The sequence below is a fragment of the Notolepis coatsorum genome, assembly GCF_963971535.1.
Source record: "Notolepis coatsorum genome assembly, chromosome: 11".
NCBI classification, from domain to species: domain Eukaryota; kingdom Metazoa; phylum Chordata; class Actinopteri; order Aulopiformes; family Paralepididae; genus Notolepis; species Notolepis coatsorum.
Genome location: NC_140175.1, coordinates 74,363,308 through 74,386,590, shown reverse-complemented (window position 1 = coordinate 74,386,590; position 23,283 = coordinate 74,363,308). Strand labels below are relative to the sequence as shown.

Sequence of the window (23,283 nt, the reverse complement as noted above, 5' to 3'; positions counted from 1 at the left end):
CTCTCTCTCTCTCTCTCTCTCTCTCTCTCTCTCTCTCTCTCTCACACACACCCACTATCTCTCTGTTCCCCTCTCATTATGTATCCATCTCTCATTCTCTCTCTCTCTGTTTCTCTCTCATTATGTATCCATCTCTCATTCTCTCTCTGTGTTTCTTTCTCTATATCTCTCTGTTTCCCTCTCAACACAACCTCACCCCTCTCTCTCTTTCTCTCTCTCTCTTTGCCCATCTCGAATCTCTTCCTCCATATTTTCTCTCTTTCTCACCTCCCTCTCCCTTCCTCTGCCCCTCCATCCTGAGTCCCTCTTTCCCAACCTCCCTGCCCCTTTATTCTCAATCTCTCCCTCACTCTCCCTCTGCCCCCCCTCTCTCCAGGGAGGTTTTGGTATCATGGAGGAGATGTGTGTTAACTACATCCACTACTATCCTCGCACTCAACTGGAGCTCTGCAAGAGCCATGTGGATACAGGATACCTGCAGAAATACTTCAGCTTCATCAATAGGTAACTCAAGCATATGCACACACACACACACACACACACACACACACACACGCACGCACGCACGCACGCACGCACGCACGCACACACACACACACACACACACACACACACACACACACACACACACACACACACACACACACACACAGGCACGCACGCACCCTGACACCACTCACTCAATCACCCACTCAGTCAATCATCAATCAATCAATCAATCAATCAATCAATCATAGTATTCATTAAAGTACATCTAAACCTCTGTAAATAAAATAATGAAAACATTGCCTCATTTTCAGTTCAGTTTGGAACTAAATGTCTGGTGGTCAGTAATTAGGAGCTTCATGGTTCATCAATCAGAAAATGTAATACCATTCATGCACATTGGATAATTTTTATGACATAATGAAATGTAACAACATTCATGCATTTTGAATAATTTCTAATGACATTAAATGATACATGAGAGTGAATCCTATTCTGAGTGAATAGGTGAATTATTAGTGAAGCATCCCTATCTGTCTCTTTGACCGTCTCTCTATTTATTTGTCTATCAAGTTTAAAAGGGCAGCCTCCTCGTAGTCCATTAATCAGATAGTCGGTTTGGTCTTATAGTCGGCCAATACTTTGTTAGTCAATTCGAAAATCGTTATGCTTTTTTCCATGCTGAATGAGCACATCTTTTTTAAGGTGTGCCGCGGAGAGCTGCCAGGGGTGCTGCGAGATGCCTGGCAATGTTTTTTTTTAAATATAGAATGACAACAGTCTTATTTTGAAAATCCTATAGCGGGTCTCATTTCTGCCCACGCGCAGCTCCAGCTATAATAATTAGGCTCCGACAGCTAGCAACATTCAGGTCATTATGATACTCTTATTTTGAAAATCCGTGGTGTCGTGACTCATATCCGCTCTACAGCACACAGCCAATAAGGATGCATCTCCACACAGAGCAGGCTGAGCAGTAGCGTCTCTCAGCTCAGCAGCCTGAGCAGTAGCGTCTGAAACAGTGAACACGCACATTGAAACAGAGCAAGGATAGTGTTTTCGCGACCCAAAACAAATCCCTGCTGTTTTATTCCGTAACGGGTCAAATGCATATAACATGCTTTGCAATCCTTGCCATTCCTTTATGACCACGTCGTGTTTAAGAATGGAATTAATGTCCCGTTAGCATAAGCTAACAACAAGCTCTTGGCTGCATCCTATGCTGCAATGTCTACTCCTACACTAACGTGTTGGGGCTCACTCTTGACCAGGAATTTGAGCTATTGAGCAAATCTAACCATGCCTATAATGACTAGTTAAATGTACTGCCATTTCGGTTTTATTTTCTACCTGGGAGCATGACTTAACTAATGGTATTTGACAGTCAAATCACCTCCTGCTGAATAGTATTATTCTGAATTTATGTCGTTGTCCCATTTATGTGGAGAAAAGTTTAGCTTCTACAATAATTACCTTGTTTGACTCCTGTTCCTCTGGCCCCCCACAGCCAAATTAGTGTTTTAACTTTACTACTTTACAAGTATGGTCTTGTCAATATTCCAATGTACAGTTTTGCTTGTACAGTTGTACAGTGTCCCCACCCACCCCTCCTACCCAACCTCGCCCCCACCCACCCAACCACCTCCAATGTACAGTACCCACCCCCCACCTACCCAACCACCTCCAATGTACAGTTTCTACGTCAAATGTATATACTTTTTTTCTGGACTCTTTTCGTATCACAAACAGTACTGTATTTGCAAATCTGGTATGTCATAAATGTATAGATGTAGCAGTACTGTCTATCTGTATGTCATATATGTTACGATGAATTGAAAATGGGGGACCCTGATGTAAACAAGACGAAAGTCTTTCTCTGGTCTGCATCCCCTTAACAATTGTATGTATTGAGCTGTACTGTACCCATTCTGCAATCTGTTAATAAAGTTTTCAATCAATCAATCAATCAAGCTAAAGCCCTGTTCAGAGCGACAGAGACTGGGAAGGAGGGGGGGGGGGGGGCATTCTCCCTCTGTGTGTGTGCGTTTGAAAAGATATGATGAAGTCAGACGACTATATTATATTGATAGTAAATGTACTGAGGGTGGACAGACAGATGATGTTGATATTTAAACATAAAAAATACAATACATAATAAATGTATCCATGATCATTATGCAACATAAAACAATTGCAGGAACGGTTTGGGAGAGGAAGGTGTTTTAGGTTGCATGTTCCAAAAAATTTACTTAAAGTTTAAAGCTCAATATATCAAAACGTGGCACTTTATAGTGAACAGGAGGTCTATTTGTATTAAAAACAAAAAGACGTATGTAGGGGTGCCCTGGAATATTTTATTGGACACAGGGGTGCCTTCCTTGGCAGCAGAAAGGTTGAGAACCCCTGTCCTATATGACTATTAGTCGACTAAGAATTTCTTTAGTCGAGGACAGGACTATTCTTTAAAAAATAGGAATGCATTGATACTGATCAGATATCAGTCTGGTACCAGGCTAAACATGTACTGATACTGATATGGGATATTAGTCTGATACCAGGCTAAAATACTGATAGTGATATGCAATATCAGTCTGATACCACATACCAGGCTAAAATACTGATAGTGATATGCAATATCAGTCTGATACCAGGCTAAAATACTGATACTGGTATGGGATATCAGAATATCCCCAATACAATTTTTTTTTAACATTTCATAAATCAAAGGAAAGTGACTTGATTTGCTGCATCTTTGACACAGAAGAATAATAATAATTATTTATTTATTTCTTTACCTTTATTTTACCAGGTAGTCACTTGAGATCAAAGATCTCTTTTTCGAGCAAGACCTGGCCAATTTAGCCTGGCGATTTATGTCCACTGACCCCAAACTGATGGTCTATACTGTTCAGTAAAAGCAATGGATCAGATCGGTACTCTGTATCGGGCCGAAACTGACAGCTTAGGACTCAGAATCAGTATCAGTGCAACCTTCATTGGAACCACCTCTCTTTCTAACCCCCCCCCCCTCTAGGTTCCAAGGAGAGGACCCGTGTGTGTGTGCTAACGTGGGGGTTGTAGAACAGTACTCCAGGCTGCACTGGGACGCCTTCAGTACCGAGGTCCTAGACTCCCTCTACAATTCAGCCCCTATTTCCATGCACTGTAATCAGTCCAGCGCACGTATGTTCCCTGTGAGTACACACACACACACACACACACACACACACACACACACACACACACACACACACACACACACACACACACACACACACACACACACACACACACACACACACACACACACACACACACACACACACACACACACACACACACACACACACACACACATTTTAATCATTTATGTCCACATACATCAAGGGACATACTGTCACCATTGCAGATGCAGGTACACACATGTATACGCACACAACATACATGTACGCACATATTTACTGTACTTGGTTAACCTCTTAAGCCCTAGCCATATTTTTTTTAAATTCGCCTAAAAGTACATCCCTAACTAAATCAAATCAAATCAAATTTATTTGTAAGGCCCGACAACACACGTTAATGTCCCCATGGGCCGTACACATCTTCTTTAAACAAGTCAAGAAGAAACATAACAATAAGTCAAGAACAGAACAAGAACACCATAAGGTCCAACAAATTTAAAATAAATGCAAATAAATGAAAGAATGTAAGCACTCCCAGCCATACCCCACGCGAAGGTAAGGAAAAACTCACTAAAACCTAACAATAGGGAAAAATGCTCCACAGGCAGTGTGGAGGAGAGAAACCTTAGAAGGGCCATTCAAGGGGGGATCTCCCTTCTTAGATGTCGGTGATAGTAGTGTTGCAGACTAACAGTTGATAAGCATGCACTCAAGTGTGTAGTGAAACACAGATGAGTGCATGCAATAGCAACTGAACATTTTGAAAGATTAAAGATAGAGCTGATAGCGATAGCAACTGAACATTTTGAAAGATTAAAGATAGAGCTGATAGCGAAGAAAGATGGAAGATTGCTCCACTTCTACAAGGTCCATTTGCATGTTCTTGGTATCTAGGGACATCTATGGACCTCGGGGAATGTATTCCCAGTGTCAGACATATTGTGTCTGTTACTATGCTTGAGTAAATTGTAATGAGCCAAAGGAGAATATACTTATTTTTTTTCTTCTTCCATCTTTGAGGGTGAATAACATCATGCTAACATTGACCAAAAGTGGAAAAATTGCCACTGAGCTCATTCAGCACCTTCTTGAGATCATGTGTACTAAAAGTACTAATCTAAGCTAATGAATAAAGGGCAGATGATTTACAGTTTTTTTTGTAGATACAGTATTGCATTTTGCCATTCGGATACATTTTAAATATGAATATAAAATATCGAATATCATACCTATAAATTACCTTATTATGGCCAAGTCATATATCTATGGATCGGCCCACATCTCGGCGCCCGTTACAGGGCAGCAAAGACTGTAAATTAAATCTACTGTAAGTACAGTTACTTTTGTATTATGTCCATAGCTCCGCCATTTTCTACCGGATTGCGATGCGTTTTTTTCCTAGACGTTCACAGAAACGTCTAGAAAGGTACTTTTATGGCAATAACATTGCGGTTTGTTCGACCCATGAGATATAATCACGTTTTTTACATCAATATTTATTTTTCACGTCAAGCGGCTGCAGCTTTGACTGCGACTGGTGTGAGCTGGGTAGTGTAGTTTTATGACATTTCGATGTCCATCGAAAGCCCTGGTTCTCCTCTTTCTTAGGACTACAACGATTTCATGACGGCGTCATGTCCTTGTGTCTAAATCATCCGGTTTCCGGTGCAATGCACAGATATTTTTATAAGCTCATATTTAGCTTAAAACACTTAAAATCATTGGTAAATAAACATAGTGTTGAAAATATACACTTTCACTGCTGGTTCGGGTCACACACACGCACAAACATAATGCAACATCACTTAATACGGACTGTATTGATCTATTTGTGACGTGAAATAAATCTCATACCGGTACCGGGCTGATCGGGCTTAACCCTTTCAGTGCCAGCGACGACATATCTCCTTTTATCAGACCCCCCATTGAGTGCCGACGACGACAAATGTTGTTTGTTTGCCGTATTTTTTTTTATTGGCGATTTGAATTCATATTTCATCAATCGAGCCTCGGGTTAGTGCTGCAGAGTCTCTCTAAGCTCAATTGGGAAGATACCGCCCCCTATCGTCTCTCCCTGTGTAACTGCACCCCATCAGCTCAGACTGATACAGGGGGAGTGGTTAGTTTGCTAATAAAAAATTTCCGTCAAGGCATCTGAAGAGACCAAGTGATCGCCGGCCCTCAGAACAGCGACGATTATGTATTTACAGTACCAACACTGTAATCAATAAGCGTGATCGATATTTGGAATGGCGATCAGGAATTGGAATAATCTTTTTGGATAACATCTGATCTCAGGTAAGGAATCTATTTTACCAGTCTTAGGATAATCAGACCTGTTTTCACGGAGATATCAGCGGTTGCCCTATTATGTGTGTGGCTGTGTGGCTGTGATCGCTGATGAGGAAATAAGAGAATAGATTTTTCAGCCAGCATCTATAGCGTGCATAAGTACACATATACTATCGATAATCTAGCATTTATTTGAAAACGATTAATAAATAGGCCGAAAAATTTCAACGTTTTTGTGTATTCTAGAATATTCCAGTAAATGCCTTTTATCACGGAATCTTTATATTTTCCTTGAAAATGAGGGCTTTTCAAAATGCTATAAAACGGAAATGAACCGATAAAAAAACAATCCGTTTTGACAATGTTGACTGCAAACAAGTCATTGATAAACGACGATTAGACACATAGCCATAATTTAAGAGAGAGAATATGCGTTCACAACGCTATCATTGAAGTCGGTGGTGGCATTTAACGGGGTTTTACCGTGTTCACCAGTAAAAGGGACACGCCAACTTTTTGGGAAATTGGCTTACTTCAAAAACCCTTAAAAAAAAAAAAAAAACAACAGGGCTTTTGAGGTGATGAAATCACTGTGCCCAGGCAGCAGCGGTTTGGCAAAAAAATATCCCCAGTATATATCTGCTTAGAAAACTAAAATGTAAATTATTTTTTACATTTCTCCACATGGTAAATACACAGGTCACAACATGTTTACAGGAAAGTTTTGGAGTTGTATTTGGAGTGTATTTCGTGACTGTTGGGACCTAGGCTACACTGGCACACCTACTTCCAGTGAATGACACTAAGCTAGGCTAATGGTGTGGCTGTTCCCTAAGCCTAATGCATACACAGAGAAGAAAAGGGTATGTCAGAGTCAGAGTCAGAGATTTTATTTGCCATGTATGGACGAATCTACATTGGAATACAGGTACAGAGCAAACACTGTGTGTCTACAGTACAACTAATCCAATACAGGAGCAGAGTAGAAACAGTAAAAAAAATAAAAGAAATAAAACACAGACAGTATAAAAGGACAAATGCTAAAGTTGATATCAACATCCTCTAAATTGCATATCATAGTAAAAGTGCATAATGCATAGAGGCACAATTTACAGTAAAAGTGCATAATCAACGTACGTGATGTGATGCACAGACACACAGAAAACAGCACTTCCACAACCGGAGTTATTCAGGCTGCGCACAGCACTGGGGAAGAAACTCTTAGTAAACCGAGAGGTAGAGCATGTGATAGAGCGGTAGCGTCATCCCGACGGGAGGGGGACAAAGGGTGCTGCGGCTGGGTGACCAGAGGGGTCGTTGATAATGCCAGAGCCACAGGAAAGCAGCCTGGCACCATATATCTCTTCTAGAGCTGGCAGGCTAACCCCGATTGTCTTGCATGCGAGACGCACAATTCTGTTCAGAGATTTCTTCTCCTGGTCTGTAATGTTACCAAACCATATAGTACAGGAGGAAGTAAGAACGCTCTCAATCACACAGCGATAGAAGTTGTGTAGAATCACCCTGTTATTAGTGAACTCTTTCAGTTTCCTAAGAAAGAAAAGACGTTGCTGGGACTTTTTAACAATGGTTCTGGTATTGGAGTGCCAGCTCGGGTCATTTGAAATAGTGACCCCAATAAATTTAAAACTGCTCACCATCTCCACCTTTGAGCCATTTATGGTAATGGGGAGATGGGATACCTTGCTACGTCTAAAATCGATGACTAGCTCCTTCGTTTTGGAAGCATTCAGGGTGAGGTTACGGGTCTCACTCCACCTAACTAGGTTCTGCACCTCTGATCTGTAAAATGACTCGTCATTTGAGTTTATACGCCCAATGACCGTGGTATCATCAGCGTACTTTACTATCAGATTGTTATCATAGGAAGCAGTACAGTCATGAGTGCAGAGAGAGAACAGTAAAGGGCTGAGAATGCAGCCTTGTGGCGAACCAGTACTTAAAACAATTTCATCAGACATGTTGTTTCCAATCCTGACTCTTTGGGGTCTCAAAAAAAATCTAAGAATCCATTCACAGACAGCATCACATAGACCCAGACACTGAAGTTTGTGGATCAGATTAGATGGAATAAGCGTATTAAAAGCAGTATTAAAAGCAGAATCGATAAAAATTCTAACAGGAGTTTTTCTTATCTAAGTGTTCATACACAGGATTATGTACCAACATCTAAGAAGGGAGATCCCCCCTTGAATGGCCCTTCTAAGGTTTCTCTCCTCCACACTGCCTGTGGAGCTTTTTTCCCTATTGTTAGGTTTTAGTGAGTTTTTCCTTACCTTCGCGTGGGGTATGTCTGGGAGTGCTTGCATTCTTTCATTTATTTGCATTCATCTAAAAATGTTTGGACCTTATGGTGTTCTTGTTCTGTTCTTGACTTATTGTTATGTTTTCTTCTTGACTTGTTTAAAGAAGACCTGTACGGCCCATGGGGACATTAACGTGTGTTGTCGGGCCCTATAAATAAATTTGATTTGATTTGATTTGATTAAGAGCTAAGGAAATAGCATCATCTACTGATCTATTTTTCTTGTAGGCAAACTGCCAGGGATCCTTTAACTCATTCCCCGCCAATGTATCTGCTTGTCTAACTCCAGGGTAGATGGAAAATAAGCGAATTTCCCAAAAGGTTGGCGTGTTCCTTTAACTCATTCCCCGCCAATAACGAGTATACTTGTTATTGCTCGCCAACGCTTGACCGCCAAATACTCGTTATTAGATCGTTTGATCTTTTTCCTTTGATCCTCGCTCTACACACTCGGCTGGAGCTCTCTGAATCACTGTTGCACAGCTACATACAGTACGTTGGAATTGCAATGCCGATCGAATCTCACCAGATGGCAGTATCGTCTACCTTTTGAACTCAGAAAGAAATGGATCAGGACGGACAATGAATTAACTGGACTATCAAGACTCGCTCTGAGGGGGAGGAGCTCTTGCAAAGCAATCGCAAACAGATCTGCTCGCCTCAAAACCTATACTGTCCCGTAAACACGTGTAATTACATATAAACGAGTAATCGCGCTCGCCGATGGGATCATTATAATTATTCTTTTTGGATTACCTTCTGGCTAAGGTAAGGACCCCCTATGTCTATTTTACCAAAACTGAAACATGTTTCTGTAACGACCACAGCTTCTTACTTTGCCGGACATAAACCAAGCGTTTTGTAACCACCGCATTTTCGGGGTAAGTCTACCCCCTGTTAGATTCTGATCAATCGGCCAGTATCACGTCTTCATCTGTTTGGCTTGTGTTATCCTCTCTCCATCCACTCCTCTGCGTTGTGTACTTTTAATGGTCCTGACGTCTCATATACTGGCTGATACAATCCTTATCTCTCCCCGTTAGTGCGATCCGCAAACCATAAGAATTCTCCACCTTCGTAAGAATTCGACACTTTGACACAGCGTAATACCTTACAAGGAGAAGCAGTGTTTATTTACATAAACAGAGACCTCATAATCAGATGGGAACCAATTGTATCGTCCTTGCTATCGTCCTTCTGCTATTCAGTCCAATGGTGGTCAGGCCTGGTCGTAGCCAGAACCCTTCTCCCGTTAGCCGAAGCTAATGATGATGTGTCATTCCTCCTCCTCCCCCCCCCTCTCTGTGATGAGAGGAGAGAGTCTCTCAGTCCTAGTCAGATTGTAGTCTGCCCTTAGCCGCTCTTGGTCTGGCTTACACCCGGAAACACTGTTAGATGTATAGGACCTTCGCCATAGCAACGACGGCCCGCCCCTCTTCTGGTTGTCATGCGCTGTCATGACAACTGCTAATAACCTTTCACACATTTTAAAACGTTTCATTACTGTCAAAACCTCCATCGCGCTCTGCCTCTGTGCCCTGCCACGGTATCAGCTTGTTGTGTCTTAGATCGGAATTCAAAACATTCTGCTGGCTGCTAAACATTCTGCTGGCTATGCCTCTGAACCGCTTCTTCTATCACCGTCTGCATGCACTTCGACCTCTCTGACACCGTTACATGCTACCATCTCCCCCAATCTATACATCACATACATTGAAAAACACCCCAGAACCCTGTTTTCTCTCACCCCCGAATTCTATAATTCTATAATATAAACAAAGAAATGTGCTTGAATATCACACACACACACACACACACACACACATGCACATTTTCTCTATCTCTATCTCTCTCTCTCTCTCTCTCTCTCTCTCTCTCTCTCTCTCTCTCTCTCTATCTCTCTCTCTCAAAAACACACATAGGAACACACTTCAGCTTTGTATGTACTTGTTTTCTCTCATTGTAAATAGTGTTGGATTGTGTCGTCTTGTTCTCTGTTAAACCCTGTCAGACTTATTTAGTTAAAAGTACATTACAGATGAACTGGACATCTAGTGCTCTGTTAAACCCTGTCAGGCTTGTTTTGTTAAAAGTACTTTACAGATGAACTGGACGTCTAGTGCTCTGTAAAACACTCTGTTGAACTGGTTTTGTTAAAAGTACTTCATTAATAATTTGGACGGCAGGCCAGAGATTTAGTAGACAACTAGACGGACACAGATGGTCTGACACACACACACACACACACACACACACACACACACACACACACACACACACACACACACACACACACACACACACACACACACACACACACACACACACACTGGGATGCACAAACCAGACAGACGGTCAGGCAGACGCACACATGCAAGATAGATGCACATAACCACCCACCCATACAAACACAGGCAGACATACTGACACACATATGACACACATACTGTATGCCCACACATGAGCACACACACACACACACACACACACACACACACACACACACACACACGCACACACAGATGCACAGACCAGATATACGGACACATGCAAGATAGATTGACAGACACACTTGTGCCATATAGATCAGGAGTAGCAACTTAAATGGACACACACACACACACACACACACACACACACACACACACACACACACACACAACCACCCTACATGTGGAGTCTGTACTTTTCTTATATTCAGGTCATTCCAAAGCTCTTGCTCCTGAGTGAGTTAAAAACTATTTGAAATGTGAAGACCACACACTTCTTCACTCTTGCTGTTAAAGGGATAGTTCAGATTGAACATTAGCCCCATTTCCTTTCATTGTGTGCATTGTGGAGTACATTTATGTTTGCTTCAATAGACAGAGTCACAGAGACAGGTTGTCAAAGGACATTCATAGACAGACAGATATAGACAGACATGTAAACATACATGCAACAAGAGGGCTTAACACAGACACACCACAGACTGACTTTTGGGCTACTTGCAGTATTTTGGCTATAGGTCTACACACACAATTTGTGCTTTCCTCTACTGTAATTTGTAAGTTGCTCTGGATAAGACTGAACGCCTATCATAGAGAGTTGGAATAAGACTCACAGAAACTATTATCCATGGGAGGATAATTGTGTTATTGTCAACAACGCTACAGTATATAACACTGGTTGAAAAATATGTACCACTTGTTTTTTTTATGTATTAAACAGTATATTTATATATGTACACAGTACACTGTGTGTGTGTGTCTGTGTGTGTGCATATGTGTATACATATACTGTATATATTACACAATGTATTAAGATGAGGGATACCTCCCCATGTGCTGTCAGAAGCCTCCATTTGTGTGGCTGCTGACGAGGCCTGATCAGTTCCTGGTGTGGGTGATTCACCAGCCGTGGCTGCTGATTGCTGACGCCCTTTGTTCCATCGCTTTGGTCTCCTGATATGAGGCTCGCTGAGTTTAACATACACCAAAACGCATCAATTATGTATCAGGTTGTCAACAACATAAATCACATACTGTCTGAGCTTGTCCCAGTATGCCGTCCACTGCACATCCACAACACAAGAAATAGGCATCTTATATTTGGCAAGAGGAGAAAACTCAAATGTGCTAGTCTAAGCATAACATGCAGGGGCCCACAGATCTGGAACGAGCTTGATGAGAGTCTGAAACTGTCTTAATTCCTTCAAAACATTCAAAAAATCACTGAAAGAGGAACTGCTTAAATCATATCCCTAAATAGAATCATAACTTAGGTATATAAATTGTCTGTATATATGTATCTATGTTGTATGTCAGTTAGTAGGTAGGTGTGTAAGCCTACGTTGTATGTTTTGTTTTTGTTTTTGTTTTTGTTGTTTATATTTTGTCTATATTTGTGATCAGGCTCCCTCCAAAAGCTTTAAATAGCTTCTTGGGAGACCTGGCACATGCACACAATTGCGTCGTTGTTGTTCACATGAAGATATGTACATGTAATATTGTGTGTGTGTGTGTGTGTGTGTGTGTGTGTGTGTGTGTGTGTGTGTGTGTGTGTGTGTGTGTGTGTGTGTGTGTGTGTGTGTGTGTGTGTGTGTGTGTGTGTGTGTGTGTGTGTGTGTGTGTGTGTGTGTGTGTGTGTGTGTGTGTGTGTGTGTGTGTGTGTGTGTGTGTGTGTGTGTGTGTGTGTGTGTGTGTGTGTGTGTGTGTGTGTGTGTGTGTGTGTGTGTGTGTGTGTGTGTGTGTGTGTGTGTGTGTGTGTGTGTGTGTGTGTGTGTGTGTGTGTGTGTGTGTGTGTGTGTGTGTGTGTGTGTGTGTGTGTGTGTGTGTGTGTGTGTGTGTGTGTGTGTGTGTGTGTGTGTGTGTGTGTGTGTGTGTGTGTGTGTGTGTGTGTGTGTGTGTGTGTGTGTGTGTGTGTGTGTGTGTGTGTGTGTGTGTGTGTGTGTGAATAAATTCATTCATTCATTCATTCATTCATTCATTCATTCATTCATTCATTCATTCATTTATTGCCATGCTGCCTGTTTCTCCCAGCTCTCTGTTGTGAGGCTCCATGGCATGCTGAATCCCTCATCACAGTATGCAGTATATATATATATATCAGTAATAAAGAGTGTGCTTGTCTGTTTCTCCAGGGTGAGTGGGACAAGCAGCCTCTACCAGTGCTCACCTCAGTGCTCCAGAAGCCTCGCTACCCCTGTGAGGGCGGTCCCCTCCCAAACAGCTAGTAGAAGCCCTACGACACTCAACCTGCTCTAGCCCAAGACAGAGACCCCACAACCTCACGCTACCCCCAGGCAAGGGGCCTCTGATCTGGGGAATATTAGAGCAGGACATTCCTTGGTTTATTGATAACCGCCACTATTCTACTGTTCTTCTTGTAATTATATATTTAAACCTCCTCTTGCTCATGTGCAATTATTGTATTAAAGACGATGATCTTCTGAGGCAGAGATACAAGGTAATATAAACATACTGTTGGCTAAACATCTATATCATCTTTAAATGCTGCCTATGTATTATGGCACAGTTTTTAACATTTTATTTTATACTTCAATCAATGACAGTAAGCATAGTGACATCATCGATACTGGTGTATCTCATTTAGTAAAAGCTTGACGAATGTCAGTATTGTGGATTGGGTCTCCAAACTCTGGATTTCAGGTTTCACTGTGTCAAAATGACATCTTATCAATCCTAGAACGATATGTTTTAGAAAAATGTAAATAGGAGCCAACTGACCTGACCCGGCAGATCAGTCGTCTGAAAGGAGTCGTCCTTTTAAAATGTTTAAAACATACTTGGCAGGTGATTGGATCTAAACCATGCTCGTAGCTGCCATTGATTAGTCCGAACCACTGTGGTTACCATGCATGATCTCACGAACCGGGGTGCTGTGCCAGGTTAGGAACCAATGCAGAGACACCCCCCAAAAGATATCGCTCTAGGATCGATGACGTCATTTTGACGTAGTGCTTCCTGAAATCCAGACTTCAGTCCATAGTACTGACACATGTGTTTAACTTACATACTCCTAAATAAGATAATAAATAAGTATGCTGAGTATACAAAGCAAATACAAAACAATACAATACAAAACATTGGCAACACCCGCTCTTTTCATGACAAATCACAGGTTTTTGATTGTAGGAAATTTGGAATGCTGTTATTCTGTGTGCACTTCCAATGTACAGTAAAGGCATTTGCATGGATTTAAAGTGAATATAAACCATGTTTTCATGAAATGTGCAAAGTAGGTGAAAATGACATTCCCTTTTAGCTTTTACCATTTAAATCAAGGGGAATGCCACCCATTTTACCACAAGCAAACAGCTCACCTTTAAATCAGTAAACCTACTTATCATGATCGTTATCTATAGGGAGGTGTAGTGGTTACGTCATTGCCGTTTTTCGTGTTCCACCCTCTGTCCAACCCAATGCATTTCCCCATTGCCCATTTCTAAATCGTCTCGTTTAAAACAAATACAGCATTAACATTGGCATGGTGTACCTTTCTGTGCTTATTCATCCACAATCTATAGCTCAACATGAAATATTTCGCAATTAATCATTAAAAAAAAATCGTTGAATTTTATTTCAACAAAAAATGCTTAAACTATAATGTTAGTGATAGAAGGGAACTCATTTTGTGCAAAAGTGGAACGTTTTTCAAATTCCATGCTGCAGAATTGTTACAATAGCCGATAATCCATTTTCCCAATGATAAATCCCTATACGCGTGGAACAACCAGTGACGTCAGACTACACCTCCCTATAGAAAGGACATAAGAGACACTGGCTTTAAAGGGGAATTTCACCCATTTTAAGATATCACATCGTTCAGTCTTAGTGTCTGAATTGAAACCCCTGCAGTACGGTCTTTTCAGTGCAGAGGTTCAGTATTCTTAACTCTCTGATGGTTGAGTAGCAGACAGTACGGTCTGATTGTGTAGGTACTGAGGGATTTCAGTCACTGCCCTTATTTGTGAACACAACACTCCTAAATTTAGAAATCAGAGAGAACCCTCAAATCAGTGATGTCACTTGGATGTAAAATCTAGGGCTGCTCCATAATACTATGAATGAGGCTCTGGCTGATCATTGTCACCATCATCATCATCATCATCATCACCACCATAACCCAAGTCAAAACCTTTTGTATTTTTCCATACTGAAAGTATATGTTTTGTATATAGTGTGTTAGAAGCCATATCTACCAATATGAACTTTCCTATATATTGCAATGTATTTCTGATAGAACATTAATATGATGTAAACATAATCTAAATACACTTAAAATTAAAAATATAAAAGTAACCAAAAATACATTTAAAGTATAATTTCAATATATTCAAGCAGACCTTAAAGGTAGAATCTGTAATGTCATCAAACTCTCCTCTCTAGGCACAAGATGACAACATGGTTTTGCGCTTTGTTTACAGTTTTTGTCTGATGTGTAGTTTGAATTTCAGTGGGTATAGGGGAGGTATTGCTACTGTTGGCTACACCTCAGACTCTGCCAAGAGAGGTCTGGATACATCTTTTATAATAAATAAACTGGACTTTTGACACAGGAACACACACATGCAATTTTTTGGGTCGCCGATGAAATTGAGTCTCTGCGCACCCATCCCTGTCGTGCTTCCCCCCCATGGGCAGCCGGGAGCAGATAAGGGCTGCGGCGTGGGTCTGAGCCCCGGGGACCAATCCAAATCCTCCTGTCCGTCTTCGTCAGGGACGCAACAGCGTTAGCGATCTTTTTCCATTGGGTTTATCTTATCGGGAGGGGAAACCGTTGCAAGCACAGGGAGAACTTGCAAACTCCACACAGAAAGGCACAGGAGATACCCCACCTGGGTACCTGGCAACGCGGAAACCTGGTCACCAAGCAGGAATCGAACCCTGGACCTTCTAGCTGTGAGGCGACAGTGTTAACAACTACACCACTGTGCCGCCAAATTCACAGAATAATAACTTATTAAACTCCAACCCACACGTCAGACCAAAACTAAAAAGTAAACAACGTGTAATACCAAACAGGGCTCTTTTGCCTAGAGGTTGCTGTTTGATGGCATTACAGATTATACCTTTAAGTAAACATTTTAAGTACAACTTAAGTGGTTTAAATTTCTTTATTATTATAATCATTTCTTACTTGTGAACTATATATACAATGTGCTACATGTCTGACACTTTTCAGTGCTGAGCATTGATTCCCATTTAACCAACAAACAAACCTGAACACATTCAACAACTATTTTCTTTGTAATGTCATTACAGCCATTTTATGACCTCTGCTCTGTGTTTGACCCACCTGCTTTAATGTTTTTACATGTGTTCATTGATAAATAAATTGTTAGCAGCAAAAAAATAAAAATTAATCGACACATTTCCGCAGATATTTATTTGGCAAGTGAATTATTTTGGTGTGAACAGGATAAATCTGAAATATACCTATTAAGACGGACAGTGTTTTATATTTCTCATTCCATACAAACAATACAATCAACTTCTGAATATGTAAGGCCGAATCTGTTTCACATTGTTAATTCCATATGCAACAGCTTCTGCAACAGAATACAAACGACTTCTAAACGGTATGGTATTAAAAAGAAAATGAAAAATGTACAATCAGGTTATTATATAAGAATGAGAGTGATAGTGTTTTATAAATCTGTTTCACATAAGTCACATTATCAGTCTAAAATACAGTACTCCTTCAAACCCATAATACGCTTCAAGGCTGATCATCAAATCATACGTAATCAACTGGCAAACAGTTTATGTTGAACTTGCAGCAACAGATTAGTAGCTGTTATTAATCAACACCCATACAAGGGTAAAATGTGCAGTTTATAATTTTATACTTTATAACTTGCACTTGAAGCCACTAGTAGCTGTCTGTTTATCAAGGTGTTGTGCGCCAGTGACATTGTACTTTTTACTCATATGTTTATGTTAAATACTACAAAATCTAAAGTTAGAAATCCATTCTTACAAAGAATGATTCTTCTTCATTAGAAGAAGCATTGATAATTGTTAGCATATATTAAGTAATGATGATTATGTAAACAAATGGAATTCATAGATCACTATTTCACTATCTTCACTATTAATTACAGTCATTAAGAGGTCTATAATCGTTAAGGTACCTCTACCAATACTTGATCTGGGTCCAAAGGTATTTGACACCCTCTCAAATATGAACAATGTAAGCATTGACATTATGTAACATGTTCCACATGACAATGACTTAAAGTTAAAAGTTAATTAACTATATAACTATGCTGGGTTTCCCAGAAGAATCACAGAACCAAGATAGTGTTATTTTGATTGACTACACATCATATAATGGTATTAGATGTTATCAAGCTGATAACAGGCTTGAATAAGGTCACCCCCATCCTCTTCAAGGTGAAATCACCACTCCTTATGAAATCAGGACTCACCTGGTAGAGAAAGAGAGCAAGAAAAGAGAGGGCAGGATGGATAAAGAGAAGTAGAGAAGAGGGAAGACATGAAGGAGATAGGTAAAGAGAGAGGGGTGAGGGAGATGGGTAAAAAGACAGGATGAAAAAGAGGGATGTTGGGAAAGGGAGAGGAGAGACAGGAGAGAGTAAAGAAAGATGGAGAAAGAGAAGGAGGAAGGGAGAGATTGAGAAAATACGAGCAGTGTACAGTACGTGACAGAGAGAGATATAGAGAGAGAGAATACGAGCAGTGTACGTGACAGAGAGAGAGAGAAAGAGAGAGAGAGTATACGAGCAATGTACGTGACAGAGAGAGAGAGAAAGAGCGAGAGAGTATACGAGCAATGTACGTGACAGAGAGAGAGAGAATACGAGCAGTGTACGTCAAGTCAAGTTTATTAGCATGTCCCAAACTGAGCAATTCATGTTGTGTCTGTCCACTATGTTTGTTACTTTGTTATCCCCCCCCCCCCTATGTAAAGCGACCTTGGGTCTTTTGAAAGGTGCTATATAAAATGAAGTTATTATTATTATTATTATTATTATGAAGTTATTATTATTATTATTATTATTATTATTATTATTATTATTATTATTATTATTATTATTATTATTATTATTATTATTATTATTACAGCAGATAAATAAGAACTAAAAAAAACACAGTAAACATACATAAACAAGACAGACAGACATACATACAGTATGGTCACAGGATCAGATGATGACAACAGCCAAATAAGCGACTACAACCATCCCCACACCAACCCACCTCAAAGCTACCTTCTCCTGCTTCCTCCATTGATGGCACGAATGGAGGTAGGTATAAATGAGAATTTATACCTATTGTTTTTAGCTACAGGGGTCTCTAAGCATTGGCCGGAAGGCAATAATTGATACTCCGGATTTAGGGGGTGAGGGCTGTCTGCTCTAATTGTTGACTTCCTGAGCACCTGCTCATCATATATATGACCCAAACAGCTAAATTGTACCCCCACAATCTTGCTAGCCCCCCTCACAACCCTGTTAAGGGCATTCTTTTAAGGTTTCCATACCAACAAATGACAGTGTAAACCAGGTTTCAGATTCATAACTATTTAGTTATAGGAACATAAATAGTTAATGTCATTGAATAAGAACATAAATACTTAATGCTATTGTGTAAGAACATAAATAGTTAATGTTATCGGATCATATGTATATTCATATGAGATTAGCAATGTTTTGACCAAATCCTTTGAATTGCCTCACTGCCCTTTAAATTACCTCATGACGCGAGGTGTCACGACAGCCACGCCTTGCCTTACGGCAGGTGAGCCTTGCCATACGGCAGATGAGATTACAGATTGGCGGAGACTGACGCAGCTGAATTCTGCTGGATACTGAAATGAACTAGCACCACGAAATAGTTATCAAACAGTCATAAAAGATTCCCCCAGTTACAAAACCGAAGAAGTTGTTGCAGTTAAAGAGCATACCATTTCCGGAAGCGGTTTTGGTGAGTTTCATCAATATTGTGCTGTCCATTGTCTAATGTACAAAATCGCTAGCTCAATGCTAATCAGCTAATAATGTAGCTTCATCCTGAGTCATGCTAGCGAAGCTCCAAGCTCAATTTGGTTAAATGAAAACTAGAAAGAAACCATTTCAGAAGTACTTATAATTGTATTGATATGCTGTACGATAAGAACATGGTCTATATACATTTTGACTGCTTTTGAGAGTTTAATATGGAATGTGAGGAATGTTCCCATATGCTAGCGCACTTTAGCCTAACTTAGCATAATACAGATGGATATTCCCACGTGCTGTGATAAGGTAGCCTACTTTAGCTTAGCATAGCTAAAAGTAGCCTGATTGATTATTCATTCTAAAAGCAATGAAAAGATGATGAAGCGATAAAAGATGGTAAATAGCTTTTATTTTCTGAATGCCTATATAACGCAGGCCAGGTTTTTCTAGCACCCGTTCCACCCCCGGGAGCAGTTCCCAGGAGTCCCGGCCGACCACCACTCATCACGTGTGCCCACGCGGGACGAGGCAGTGTGCCGGACCGACACAAGATGGCGAGCCAACCCACTGAACCTCAGATCTAGATCAAGGCTATGCCGGCCTGATCTTATTACCCCTGTTGCCTCAACACCCTGTTGCCTCGACAGCCTGGTAGGATTGTGAAATTGCCTTCCTCATTCCCAGTGAGGAAGTGGATCAGGAATTAACGAACTAATTGAACTTGAGTCACAAGAACTTCCAAGGACCATCATATCCTTTTCTATGACACAAACTGATTGAACGAGAGCACAAGGACTTCCAAGGGCTTTGACCCCGTTTCACCTTTTGTATTTTGATATTGTATTTTGTATTTGATTGATGCACATTATATGGTTACTGATATTTCTCCTATAAGAAGGGAGAGTTAAAGGGTAAATGCGCCCAGTAAGATACTTGAACCACTGATATTTCTCCTATAAGAAGGGAGAGTTAAAGGGTAAATGCGCCCAGTAAGATACTTGAACCACTGATATTTCTCCTATAAGAAGGAGAGTTAAAGTGTAAATGTGTGAGGATTGGTTCGTTCCCCGCCACACGCTCCTTTAAGGTACTGTGTTGATTGGTGCATTCCCCGCCACACGCTTCTGGAGCGAGTACCAATTCCAGCACGCACCTGTCATAGTTTGTGATTAGCGCCCCAGAGGCTTCTTATACTGGGACCTTCTTTCAATCGATGTCGGGTCGTTTTGAATACTACTGCTTCTGCCTGCTTTCCCCCCGTTGTTGTGCCTCGTCTACTTTCCCTCCAGGACATCTTTGGATTGCCACTGGTGAATACCTTGTTCCTCCGTTTGGAGCTGCGCCTCGTTGCCCGCTTTACGCGTTTGCGCTTTGGTGAGTTGGAACCAAACCCTTTTTGGATTATCTGTTTTTGTGTGTTTGGATAACACTGAAGAGTATCGTTTTTGTTTGCACTGGACTCAGCTAAATTGTGTGTTTAAGAGAAACACTGAAGAGTATCGTTTTTGTTTGCACTGGACTCAGCTAAATTGTGTGTTTTGGATAACACTGAAGAGTATCGTTTTTGTTTGTACTGGACTCACCTATATTGTGTGTTTTGGATAAACACTGAAGAAGTACCATTTTGTTTTGTTCTGGACTCAGCTAAGGGAGGAAGGAACTGCACTGCCTCTGTGTACTGTTGGACTGTTGTTGATCTCTCTCTCTCTCTCCATTTCCACTTCGAGTTGAAGCTGGGAGTATCTGCAGAGCCGCAACGGCGTCAACGCCGATTCCCCACCTCTAACACCAAGAGGATCTGCAGAGCCGCAGATAACTCTGCCGAAGGCAGTTTCCTTTTTTGTTGTTCAGAATTGTTACTTGACTCTTTTTGACTCTGTAAATAAATACGCCCTAGTATTTGGCTAACTCTGAACTACCTGTCTGTGCCGTGCTGTTGAGGTCGGTTTCAAACCCTAACAAAATGCACCCAATAAGATACCTGAACTACTGATGTTCTCCTGTAAAGAGGACGAGTTAAAGGGTCAATGTACCCAGTAAGATACTTGAATCTCACTGATAACATATTGATTATAGTTGAATCACTGAATCACTGCCGACCAACTGGCCCCGGTATTCACTGACATATTTAACCTGTCCTTAGAACAGGCTGTCATCCCCACCTGCCTGAAGAAGTCCACTATTATCCCTGTACCTAAAAAATCCAAGCCTGCTTGCCTCAACGACTACCGCCCTGTAGCTCTCACCTCCATAGCCATGAAGTGCTTTGAGAAGCTAGTGAAGGGCTACATCTGTTCCTCCCTCCCCATCAACCTGGACCCCCTGCAATTTGCATACCGCCCCAACAGGTCCACGGAGGACTCCATAGCCCATGTGCTGCACACAGCAGCATCACACCTGGACAAGAGGCAGGGGAACTATGTGAGAATGCTGTTCATCGACTACAGCTCAGCATTCAATACCATAGTCCCCTCCAAACTCATAGCCAAGCTCAGGGACCTGGGCTTGAACTATGACCTCTGCCAGTGGGTCTTGGACTTCCTGACGGGTAGACCCCAGGTGGTAAGAGCAGGCAACTGCACCTCCTCATCCATCACGCTCAACATAGGTGCCCCCCAGGGCTGTGTTCTGAGTCCCCTCCTCTACTCCCTGTACACACATGACTGTGTGGCACAGCGGAACAACAACACAATCATCAAATTTGCTGATGACACAGTAGTGGTGGGCCTGATCTCCGCCAACGACAAGAGGGCCTACCTGGAAGAGGTAGAGAATCTGTCGCAGTGGTGTCAGGAGAACTGCCTCTCCCTGAACGTCAGCAAAACAAAAGAGATGATTGTGGACTTCAGGAGGTCGGGGGTCAGGGACTACAGCCCCCTCAGCATCGACGGGGCAACAGTTTCAAGTACCTAGGAGTCCACATATCCGAGGACACAATGTGTGGACCACACACATTGACAGTGTTGTGAAGAAGGCACGGCAACGCCTCTACTTCCTCAGGCGCCTAAGGAAGTTCCAAGTCAGTCAGAAGAACTTCTACTCATGCACAATAGAGAGCATCCTGACTGGCAATATCACCTCCTGGTTTGGGAATAGCACCGCACAAGACCGCAGCAGACTACAGAGAGTGGCCCGTTCAGCCGAACGCACTTGGAGGGGGGCTTCCCACTCTCCAGAACATTTACAACAAGCGGTGCATGGGTAAGGCAAAGAGAATTATCAAAGACTCCAGCCACCCAAACAACTGCCTCTTTGAACTGCTGCGGTCAGGCAAGCGATACCGGAGTCTCATGGCAAGCACAGAAAGACTCAGAAGAAGCTTCTATCCTCAGGCCATCAGGTTGCTCAATGAACAATAACACTATGCAACAACCATCAAAAGCACTCACAGCACACACATCCACACACACACACTCACTTTAAACAAACAACTCACTGCAGCACCCACTCTACACACTTTAGAACACCTAAACACATTTTATATTTATTGGCAAATAATTTGCACTACAACCCATACCTCAGTACACCTTACTGTAAATTGTACCTAAATTGTACCTCATCCCATTTCTGCTTTGCACTATATAGTATATTGTAATTAGTATATTGTATAGTATATTGTATGGTAACTCAGTTACTTCTATTCTGCATTGAACATTGTACATATGTACATATTGAACACTTGTGTCTACGTACGTGACTTCTATCTTATACTTGCTATACTTATTTTATTTTATACTTATCCTTTTGTCTAGCACAGTCTCTGGAACGTAACAGAAAGAAGCATTTTGTATATAAGTATTCTGTACTTCTGTATGACAACTAATAAAGAAACTTGAACTTGAATAACTTCAGTGTACAGCATATTTTGCATATTGTTAAAAGAGCCAAGGCTGGCTTGCAAATTAAACATATGACTCACTTACCATCAGAAGAGTTGGGGGGGGGGGGGGGGGGGCGAGAGCTGTCCACAAGCCTTAATCCACTTTAAAAAAATTAAATAAAGTGTTTCATGTTCTTTATTCCAGTAACAGAAAATACGGCATTTACATGACTGCATCCAGCTAGCCATATAGCTCCTTGTTAGCAAACACTTCTTACCGAATCAGCTAGAAAACGACAGAAGCTCTTTCAATCTGAGTTTTTCTTGCAGTGTCCGTCTTTCAAATGGTGTTGCTTTGATGGATTTAACAGAATTATCCATGGTAGCTAGCTAGAAATCGAAAATGAAAATACTCTTCGAGGCAAGTCTTTTCTGTTTGAGGACTGGTGACGAGTGAACACAGAGTGGAGCACAGAGTGCGTGACTGCTTGCTTTGTTTGAGCGCTAGAAAGCCGTGCCCCCACAGATCATATTTATGATCCTTGATAGGCAAAATTTATTTCCTTGATTCATTTACATTGCGCGCAGTGACACCGAGTCAGTGTGCGTTAAGCCAAGCACCCAAGTTTGGAGGTAGATAGAGTTCTATGAGAGTGACGTCAATCACAAACGAGGGGGGAGAAAGAATAGCATGCACAAAACAATGATT

The 23,283-nt window shown here is 41.4% G+C and overlaps 1 protein-coding gene across 1 annotated transcript in view; it reads left to right on the top strand.

The window, feature by feature from the left end:
• Positions 1–13,000, top strand: part of dbh (dopamine beta-hydroxylase (dopamine beta-monooxygenase)) — a gene marked incomplete at both ends in the record, with an annotated part of 102,266 nt that extends 89,266 nt beyond the window's left edge. Inside the window, 3 exons of the mRNA XM_084324960.1 lie at positions 377–504; positions 3,521–3,680; positions 12,908–13,000. Of these exons, the coding sequence (XP_084181086.1) occupies positions 377–504; positions 3,521–3,680; positions 12,908–13,000 (381 nt within the window). The remainder of the gene's footprint in view (positions 1–376; positions 505–3,520; positions 3,681–12,907) is intronic.
• Positions 13,001–23,283: the final 10,283 nt, after the last annotated feature.